Source organism: Serinus canaria, chromosome 1 (genome assembly GCF_022539315.1).
Source record: "Serinus canaria isolate serCan28SL12 chromosome 1, serCan2020, whole genome shotgun sequence".
NCBI classification, from domain to species: domain Eukaryota; kingdom Metazoa; phylum Chordata; class Aves; order Passeriformes; family Fringillidae; genus Serinus; species Serinus canaria.
This window is the reverse complement of record NC_066313.1, coordinates 47,454,441-47,465,159: the sequence shown is the minus strand read 5'-3', so window position 1 is coordinate 47,465,159 and position 10,719 is coordinate 47,454,441. Positions and strand designations below refer to the sequence as shown.

At 39.3% G+C, this 10,719-nt stretch overlaps 1 protein-coding gene across 1 annotated transcript in view; it reads right to left on the bottom strand.

The window, feature by feature from the left end:
• BRCA2 (BRCA2 DNA repair associated) overlaps positions 1-10,719 on the bottom strand; it is a 35,246-nt gene that overhangs the window by 1,494 nt on the left and 23,033 nt on the right. The window contains 9 exon segments of the mRNA XM_050978457.1: positions 1-523; positions 1,797-1,940; positions 2,384-2,640; positions 3,266-3,401; positions 3,490-3,656; positions 3,884-4,085; positions 5,132-5,253; positions 7,980-8,124; positions 10,123-10,278. Coding sequence (XP_050834414.1) covers positions 1-523; positions 1,797-1,940; positions 2,384-2,640; positions 3,266-3,401; positions 3,490-3,656; positions 3,884-4,085; positions 5,132-5,253; positions 7,980-8,124; positions 10,123-10,278 — 1,852 coding nt within the window.

Here is a 10,719-nt window from a genome sequence, read left to right as displayed (position 1 = left end):
AGTTATTTGCTTCCCCAGTAGACCTGGAACTATTTCTGCATGAAAGATCATCAGATAAAGTAGTAGCTGTTGCATTTCTGTTTTCATTTACGTAATCCATCTTCTTTTCTTCTGGTAAATTATTCATGAGTGCTTGTGTATTAATCATTGCCAGTTCTTCATCAGCAACCAGGTCATTCTCAGGAAGATGGACAGTTTCTCTCACTTTTCTGCAAGGGGTGACAAGGCCAGTATTCTGATCTGCCCCTCTAGGTGACTTGCTGTGCTGTAAACCCAAACTTCGTGGAGGCTGAAATGCTCTTTTAACAGATGGAGAAATTACTGAACATATTGGTGTCAGTGGTGGAGGGGCAGGTATGCAACTGAGGAAGTCCATAGCTTTTCTCTTTTTGCTGGTTTTGAGATAGTTTTCATTAACTGTAGCAGGTGAAGGTGTTTTAGCTGACCCTGGTGTGACAAGTTCCATATTTGGTGTGCTAGTTGACAAAGGGCTTGGATGCTTCATTTCAAGTCTAGAAGAGATCTGGGTAAAAAGAGAAGTTTTATGTTGAATAGAATGTTCTCATAAACTTCCTCAAAAACTTCCAAAAAATGGGGGGACCCTCCCCCCCCCCACTATAAAAACACTACATCATCATTCATATCTCATTTAAGTTTAGTTTGGTATCTCCTGATGGTGATTAATATTATTCCTTCAAGTGCTGATGACTGATAAGTCACTGTTTACCTGTACATTTACATTTTGTTTCTAAGAGCTAAGTAAAATGTATGGGAATTTTTCTATGCCATATGCTAAGAAATCAAAGCACTCATAAGTCTTCTACTGCCTTGGCTATGTTCTCCACACATGGTTGGTTAAATAAGTAAAAAGGAGGAAAAAAATTGAAAAAAAAACTAGGATAAAGCATAGACCAAAAAATTTGAAGATAACAATGCACACAAGACAGATGCTGCATAGCAATTCTTTCAAGCACAGGCCTGAGAATACACTTAATGTCTCATTTTTAAAAGATGATTAATGTATTCAATAAACTATACAAATATAAATTAGTCAGTCTATAAAGTATATAAACTAGACCTTCAGAATTAAACATTAGTCCTCCCTTTGAAATAGAAAAGGATGCCTTACAAGCTTAAACTTAGTCCCCAGGAACTGATATCACACCAGGGTGTTTCCACCTCCCTTCCAACTCATGGCAGAAAAAATTTTTGTTCTGACTGTGCTCAGTATTCCATGTTAGAAGCAACTCACCACCAGCAGCTTTCATGGGAAACTTGAGTACTATTTAAATCAATTTTTGTCAAGACTGCTAAAATACATTTTCCAGGTGACATCCCTATTAAATCCTAGAAATAGTAAATACTATCTATAAAAAGACCAGGAAGTAAATTTTCTCAACAAAGATGGGAACTGCAGAATGCCTTGAAATAAAAATGTACAGATCAAGATTTTCCCCTTCTGTGACATTCACATTGTATCATCTTCACAGTGGGACCAAAGAAGCAATAAATCATCTATAAAGAAAGATGATTCATTTTACTCACATCAAATTCAAAATACTTAAAATACATTGTGGAAACACAGGCCACAAGGGGAAGTTTCCATATAGTGTTTGGAGGAAGGATAATCTATCTCATGGCTCCTCTGGGGAATAATCCTAAACCCACACACACACAGAGAAAGCTTCTAATCAGCTTGCATTGCCCTGAAAAGACTGGATGAAATGGACAGAGAAGTTAAATCCTTACTGTATGTACTGCCAGTATAAACACAGCATTAATTACCAGAAGCTTACCAAACTTCTATCCTCTGCATAGCTGCAGGAAGGAGAGGGGCTTTCCAAACCACATCTTTTAGTTAAACTGGGTGTCAGCAAGAGATTTCTTCCTAGCAAATTCTTCAGTTTACTTTCTGCATCGCAGCAAAAGGAGGGCACATTCTGTAAGGGAGAACAGAGTTTGCAATGCAGAATAGTTGGCTTTCAAACTATGTAAGGAGTTTAAGACTTTCTTTTTTCATCATTATCCCACTGGAATTTTATTTTATTTTATATCAAACAATATAGAAGATTCCTGCACTTTCTGTCCATGGCAGATTCCCTATTGACAGGTACAAGATCTTTTGCAACTCAGAGGTTCTGTGGCACATCCTAAAGACAATGCTGGATGAGTTAGAAAATAAAAAAAAACCCAATCAAGACATTCGATCCCCCAGGAAAACTGCATTGACATCTTACTCTATCTCCCAGAAAATTCCCCTAAAATTCAGCATTATGTGCATTACTTGTTTTTAAGGTTTATCAATACTAACAGACTTTTTGCTGAAGGATGTAACATAGCAGTAACTAAAAATAACCATGAAATGACACTTCTGCAGGTTTACCTCTATCACACTTCTCAGTTCATTAACCTTCTCTTGAAGATAGCATTCCTTTGGACTGGCTGAGAATAAAGAAAGATCTCCAGCCAACAGCACGGGAATTTCCGATCTGAATTCAGACTGCCACTGAAGGTTGCTTGCAGAAATGAGTGAGCAGCGGACAACTACGTCTTCAATAGCCAAGTGTCTGAGATCTGTCCAGATCTTTACTGCCACTAAATTATAGCTTTCATCAGACAAGTATACCACAGTTGTAAAACCTAAAAGCAAGAAAAAAGTCTGAATTAAACCTTTACATCTCTTTAAGTGATTTGGATCTACTAAAAAAAGTCCCACACATCTTGAAAGAGCTACATGGCAGCCCATCTGCATGGTGACAGGTATCTAATACTTCTTTCATATTCTACACCACCTCCCAACTGATTACAGAAAACAACTCAAAGTCTGTGTCTTTAAAAACAATACTCCTGTGGAACTTTTCCTTTTTACGCAGAAAATTATCCACCTCTCTCTATCCATGAGCTCCAGTGCATGAATTCCACTCATTTCGTGACACTGTACACCAAAGAGGGAGCTCGTGTACATGCACGATGGTGTCTCTGCAGATATGAGAACTAAGGCCCACCATTTATGGAAAAAACCCCCAACATTTAAATATAAGCTGCTTTTGAGCTTAGATCCTGCTTTACTAACTTCCTGAACTAAGAAGCAGAGAGTTTTTCTTCAGAAATATAGATATATCTGCCAGCTTGTCACCATGATGGGCTGTATTAGCAGGTTTTCACAGGCCTGAGATGCAGGTACAACACCAAGATAATTCTGACTTTGAAACAAACAATTCAGTGTTTATTCAATGGGAGGACATGAATGTGGTCTGCAACATACCTGTTCTGCTAACAGAAATGACAACTCCAACTAAATCCACTTCAGCACATGGGGGCTGAAAAGAAGGATCCAACAACCTGGTGAATTCTAGAGCCTTTCTTGGAAAGAAAATCTGTACCAGCATCTCCTGTGATACCTGATGAAACACTAAACTTCAGTATTTACCACACTTAGAGAGTGTGACACATTTTAATGATGCACCTTTATGCACTTAAAGCACTTACTGCTAGCTGTAGGTACTGAGTTTTCTTGGTGGCTGTTAACTGGACATTGATGGAGTCTGCCCTGCCCCTGGACTGGGATGCTGACAGCTGGAAGATCCTGTAGCGAGCGCCTTCCTTCAGCAAGGAACACACGTCGGGCAGCGGGCGCCAGATACTCAGTACTGCTCCTGACAACAGCACAGTAAGCTCAGTTTCCTGCTCAGTCATACCTTGAAGGCTTTTAAACAAAATAAACCTACAACACTCCCTCCTATCCAAAAGCCTTACATCAAGAATCAAACTGGAAATATTAACATGTAAGCTAAAATACTGTTGGGAAACTCTTAATAGCTATCTATGCTGGCCAGTTGCCACATTTAGTTAAATGTTATTTATAAGTTTTTCAAGCACTAACCTTTATGTTTTTCTTGCTTTCTGTAGTCTACCACATATAATCTCCATACTGCAGACACGTCCCTTTTGTAACAACCATTTTCTTCCTGTTCTGCTGACTCTAAAGCCTTCTTGAATTGTTCCTGCATCTGAGTCTGTTTTTTGTCATTCATCAGCTGCCTGTAAGCCTTCAAGGCTTTTAACTGGTCATCACTGAGATATCCCTGCAACCAAGAGAAGATGAACTCAGTATCTTTTTTATTAATCAAAAAACCACAAGATTTTTAGATAGCCTCTTTCTTGAGTGTTCATCTGTTAGAAGCAATTTATTTCCAGCTGATGCACTACTAGGACTTGAAATGAGGTTTATTAAAACAACAGGAGGCAGCAGTGGTACTGCTGGTACTCAGCTGGTGCTCTCTGGTATGTGCAGAGATTACACTACAGTGTTCCTACCTGACAACTAGTGAGAAGCCTCCTTGAGAGTGTATAAGTAAGGTGAATATTTAATATAACAGGCAGGCTTGCCTGTTTCATATGAAAACATATTAGGAAAAATTTCTGGGAGAATAAAGGAAGAGTTGCACTTCTCCTCAGGCTGCTGTCTCTGAGCTGACACAGTGATTTACACTAAAATGCATCAAACTCATCACTTTACTGACCAAGCCTCCAAGACCCAGATTTCTGTACATGCAGCTCCAGAGACATAGACACCGTTTAATCAAATATGACAGACAAGGATCCTCATTTGCAAAAGGCAAGGCATGTATTTAATTTTTTAATAACTGGCAGGGACTAATCACCTGTATCTTTATTAGCAAAGACATAAACACTTAAAAGTTGTGAATTAACTGGAACAGGGAATGAAGACAACAAAGACAATATAATAATCCAAACAATTCAGTGAACAGCATGCAAGAGTATGTGTATGAAACTCTAGATTGATGAGATGCATTAAGTTTTCATATATGCAAGACAAAGCAAAGTAATAAAATTACAAGCAGCATTAACTTTTAATTGTGCTATATCCTGGATTTTTATACCAAGAGAAAATTGCCATCCAAGATAATATTAATCAATTACAACAAGCCTTCATTTAGTTTTTTTCAAATTTTTTAATATTAATTTATTTAGCAATAAGCATGCTGTAGAAAATATCAAAAGGCAGCAAAACAAAAGACTAATGTAATGGTTAATTTCAGCAGGAGTTATTAAATTTTAATTTACTCCAAAAGCTTTTCAAAATTAACCCAGTAGTATCTACAGTTACCTCCATATAACCAGGATCAGATGCATTCTGAATTGCTTCATAAAGTTCTGCACCATCTTGCAAATTATGGATTTGCTGTCTTGTGATGATCCGTGATCTTAGTGTTCTTCTACTGGTTCTCTCTGTTGAGAAAAAGCTTTTATGTGGAGTACAACCAATACATTTTAAAATGAAGGAAGAAATAATTATGCAAGAAGCACAGTAGTGTTTAGGCCTTGCCAGAATAAAAACACCAACCACATGTATAGGAATTGATGTGTATTTGTGTGTGTGTGCATATATATACATATCCAGAAAATAAAGAAAAAAAATCTTATTCATTTAAATACAACATAGATAGAACATTATACAAACTTTGGGGTAGCCAGTAGCAGTGGCTAGGAGGCTAGTTACTAGTATCACTGGTGGGAGATTTGATGGGCTGCCAAAAACCTTCATAGATACTTGACTACATTTTCTTTATGTCCATCACTTGCTCTTTCTCTCATGCAGCAGAAAAGTCTTAAAGACACCAAGATGTGGGACAGCACAGCCCTGCACACAAAGCCTCCTCAGGACATCAGCTAAATGCCAAGTTCACTAGTACTAAACTATCCTGTGTACACAAGTTTACCAAACATAAAACGCACGAGGTGTCAGAGCAGCGATGTTAAGAATTACAAGGCCATCTCTGATTTCAAGAATTCCATGCTAGAACTACTGTTAGAAATCACTGGCAGAGGTGGACAGTGTCAGCCATAACAGAATTAGAATATATTGAAGTGGAAAGGACCTCTGGAGGTCATCTGGTCCAACACCCCTGCTTAAGCAGGGGCTCCCTACAGAAGGCTGACCAAGACCATGACCAGTGAGTTTTTTATTATCTCCAAGGAGGGAGATTTCACAGCCTCTCCAGGCAACACTGTCAGTCAACCATCATAGTGAAAAAGTTTCCTGATGTCCAGAGGGAACTTCCTGTGTTCCAGTTTGCAGTCATTTGGCTCTGGACCTGTCACTGGACACCACTGACAGAAGCCTGGCTTCATCTTCTCTGCACTGTCCTTTCAGATATTTAAGTACATTGAACAGATATCCCTGAGCCTTCTCCAAGCTCAATGGTCCCAGCTCTCTCAGTTTTTCCTAGGTCAGATGCTCCAATTCCTTAAACACATTCATGGCCCTTTGTTGTAGTATCTCCAGTGTGTCCATGTCTCTTGCAGTGAGAAGCTCAGAATTGGACATGGCATTTCACATGTGGCCTTACCAGTGCTAAACAGAAGGGAAGGATCACCTTCTTAGACCTTCTGGCAACAATCCTCAACTTGTCCACCAGGACCCCCAAGGCTCTTTCTGCCAAGCTGCTTTCCAGATGGGTGATTTCCAGCATGTATTGGTGCATGGCACTGCTCCTCCCCAGGTGCAAGATTTGCAACTTACTTTGTTGAACTTCATGAGGTGCTTGTCAGCCCATTTCTCCAGCTGCCAAAATCCCTCTGGATGGCAGCATAATCCTCTAGTGTATCCATCACCTGTCCTAATGTTCAGCATCAAACCTGCTGTAAGTACGTCACGCCATTCTCCACATCATAAATGAATTTGCTGAAACAGGACTAGACCCAGTACTCATCGCTGGCATACACCAGGATTACACCAGGCCAGTCACTGGCCTCCAAACAGACTCTGTGCCACTGATCACCACCCTCTGGGCCCTACTGTTCAGACAGCTTTCAATCCACCTTGCCTGCCTGCTCATCCAGCCCATCAGCTTCTCTCTGTGGATCCTAAGGGACACAGTGTCAAAAAGCCTTTCTGAAGTCCAGGTAGACAATGCATTGCTCTCGCCTCAACTGCCCAAGCCAGTGATTTCATCTCAGAAATCAGGCTGGTCAAACATGACTTCCCCTGAGTGAATCTTTGCTGAATACTCCAAATCACATTTTTGTCCCTTTTGTGCCTGTTAACAGCTTCCAGGATAATTTGTCCCATCACCTTCTCAGGGATAAGGGTAAGGCTGACTGGCCTGTAGTTTTCTGGGCACTCCTTCCTATCTTTTCTGAATTCAGCAGACACATTTGCTTTCTTCCAGTCTCCAGGCACCTCTACCAATGAACTAATGATCATTCAAAGAGGATCAAAAGCAGCCCCACAGACACCAGTCAGCTCCTCAGCACTTCTGAGTTAATGAATCATCAGCTATGGACTTACATATGTCCAGTTTGCCTGAGTGCTCTCTAACTTGATCCTCTTCCACCAAGGCTATGTCTTCCTTGCTTCAGAATTTCCCCTGGTCTCTGTGGCCTGGGATTGCCAACCAAGGGCATTCAGCAACTCAGCATTCTCCACGGCCTGCATCACCAGAGTCCCTGTCCCATTGAGCAGCTCCACTGACCTCAGTATATACACAGTCATGCAATTATTCATGAGGAAAGATGCTCAGTCTTGGTGTCCAGGTCTACTGAGATACATCCTAGCAGTGCCCACCTCTGGGTGAAATCTTACAGTCTCACATTCCTGAAGGGAATTATGAATTCTACAATTTTGTAGCATTTCCCTGAGAATCACCTCAAGGATAATTTTTTAGTGGCCTGCCTATGAATATGTTCAAAATGTGTTTCCTAGATAGCTGCAAAGCCATGCAAAAAAGCACATAACCATTTTGTACCAAAAGGTCTTGACACACAGGAAGCAAAAACCTGAAATAACAAAAACCAAAACCACCACAAACAAAACAACAAAGAAAACAACCCAAAATCCCATCTCTGCTTCTCTATCACCAGAGAAGAGTTTTGACAATTTCTTTTGACTTGTCTGAAAACATCAAAATGTTTTCCTGTTCTTTACAGATGTTCTGAAATAATGAAAGCTTTACCTTCATGCTTTTCATATTCTGCTTGGATTTTTGCAAACAGAGCTTCCAGTTTCTTTTGCTGATCCTCTGCGTGCTTGGCAGCTTCCCTTTCTTCAGCTCGGCTGTTACGAAAAACGTAGGAACCAGCTGACGTCTTTTCCATCCACTGAAATAAAAAGATTAAAAGTAAACCCAGAATTTCAAAAAATTCTTTTTAACATTATCTAGCTTCTCTTTCATACTCACTGTTAAACAAAAAATACTTTAAAAATGAACAAGCAGCAGACCTTAAGTTCTTCCACTGTAACAGATAAAAGGCAAAACCCCACAGCACTGGTTGGTAGCTTGTCAAAAACAAGCAGAATGGAACAGCACCAAAAACCAGATGATTTAACAGCTGAAGAAAAAATAGCTTCAAGTAGTGGGTATCAATGTCGCAATTTAGATAATGAATGGATCCCACTGGTAGATACATTAAGATACAAACCATCAAACTCAATGCTAAAAAATACACCAGATTGCGTTCTACCCAATTTGTCTTTCCACATCAGCTGTACTGTCTGTTTTAACTCTCTGGGTTAGATGCTGTAAAAGAACTATGATGTAGTTCTTCAGATGCTCCTAAACCTTTACTGCTGAGATGGTTCCATAGGACAAGAGGCTTGTCCACAACTCTACCAGAACTGGCTTGCCTGATTTGAAGAGGCCAGTGAGCTAAACGAGGAAATCCACAGCTGCTGAAAGTGGTCCCTTTCCTTCCATTTGCATTTTCTGCATAGTTCTGTCTTCTTCCTTGCACTGGCTCTAGCACATATCTGACCTCAGCACACTGTACCAGTTTGGTAATTCAATAGACAGCAGTTCATTGTGTGTTGTTAATATTATTAGTTACTTTTTTCTTGTTTAATGAATTAAGCTAAGTAACAGGACCAGGTGAGCTCCAGGTTTAGAACAGAGAAGCAGCAGGAGTGTATAGTGAAAGCAAGAAAAGGAAAGGTTGCAGGACCAATACTTATGAGGCAGTGAATTGTTGAAATAGGCTCTGCCTACCTCATTAATTGCACACCATGTATCTCCTGTATTACTCAGTCTGACACCTTTAATTAAGGCTACTGTGATTCCTACGCTCCTTGACTCTTGAGGTAAAAGAAGACAGACAGCCCAAATCTGCCTATAATTTTGGTATGTTGGAGCAAGACTCTCAGTGTTTAAAAAAGAAAAAAAGTAATCAATCTCTTGACATAGCCAGATATGAAGAAGCACTTTCCTCTCCAGCCTGGAAACCATTTACTGCAATGCAGTTACAGATTACAGTCCCCTTTCTGAGACCTAAATAAAGGTTTGTTCTACCAGGCAGCTCACATAATAAGTGCTGCAATTTCCTCCATTAAAGTAATGATCTAAATAGCAAAGTAATGATCCAAACCAAATGCCTTTGCAGAATTCATTCTACATCCACCAACAATAAAATAATACCTTAGAAAGAGGCAATGAAAAACAATCTTAGATATACATGCCAAGTATAATCTGCTCTGAGGAAAGGCAATAAAATATGGAAAGCTGTGTCTCCTGGTTAAACTGCTTACATTAAAAAGATTGATTACTAACAGAAATATTGTTTCTTTTTGTGTCTGGTATTGTTATAAAACCAAGTAGTTGCAGTGAAGTCTGCAGTATTTAAGATGTCTGGATATCAAGTGGTATTTAAAAGATTTTAAATCTATTTTACACCATATTACACACTGTATTTTCACTAATATAGAACTTACACAATATAGTCAGCTACATGTAAGAAAAAGTAATCCTACAAATGCTTAGAAATATGTAACTTTTTGTTAATATGTTTATAATAAAACAAGTGCAGTACTTTTTAGAGTACAGAACTGAAACGCAATTATTTCTGGCTTTTTGAAGCTCAAAGCAAAGCCAACCAAAAGATACTGAACACAAAATCAAATTCTTCTTATACCAGGATACTCCAGTCCTGAAATAGTAAATACATGCAAAATGCAAGAACCACTCCTCATTATATTACACATAATGGTATCTTTAAAAAAATGAAATTTTCTGTATTGTGTCTGATTTGAGGAATGATATAGCAATTCATTAATATAACTGAGATCTCACAGAACCCTGTTAGATTAACAAAATACTTAGACCATACCTGAATAGGGTAAGTTCTTTGAATAACCACATCAATACACCCCACTGCACCGCCCTCACTGTAAAGCGATGACAAAGGCACAGGGAAAGGTCTGGGATCCCGATGAAATCCTAGTCTAGTGTGCCATCGCACACGACGAGTGCTGTTCGCTGAGATCTGAGCAAGGGAAATAGTGAATGAGAAACTGGCACCGCTGAGTCCAAGTTATATCCAACTTATTTTATCTACACAAATATCTATTCTCACACTGACCTCACTGGGAATATATCACTTTTGCACCTGAGCAGATCACATTTTAATTCCTTTCACATTGAAGAATGTATTTTCAACAGAATCTAAAAATCTGAAAAATTAAAATTCCCTGGGAAATGAGAATCTATGAGACAAACCATTGCTTTGTACCAGAGAAGCAATTTCAGTATTATGCTGAAACTTCACCCTCTTTAAAGTTAAAGCTCTTTAGCTAACCTCAAATGAGCCAAGGCCTTCCCCCACCAGTTCACCCCGTCATTGGTTTTTCCCCTCCCCCCAGTCTTCCTCCAACTTCCATATTTTGTGAGATGGATAAATACTTTTTTGTAACTTGGTGTTTAACCA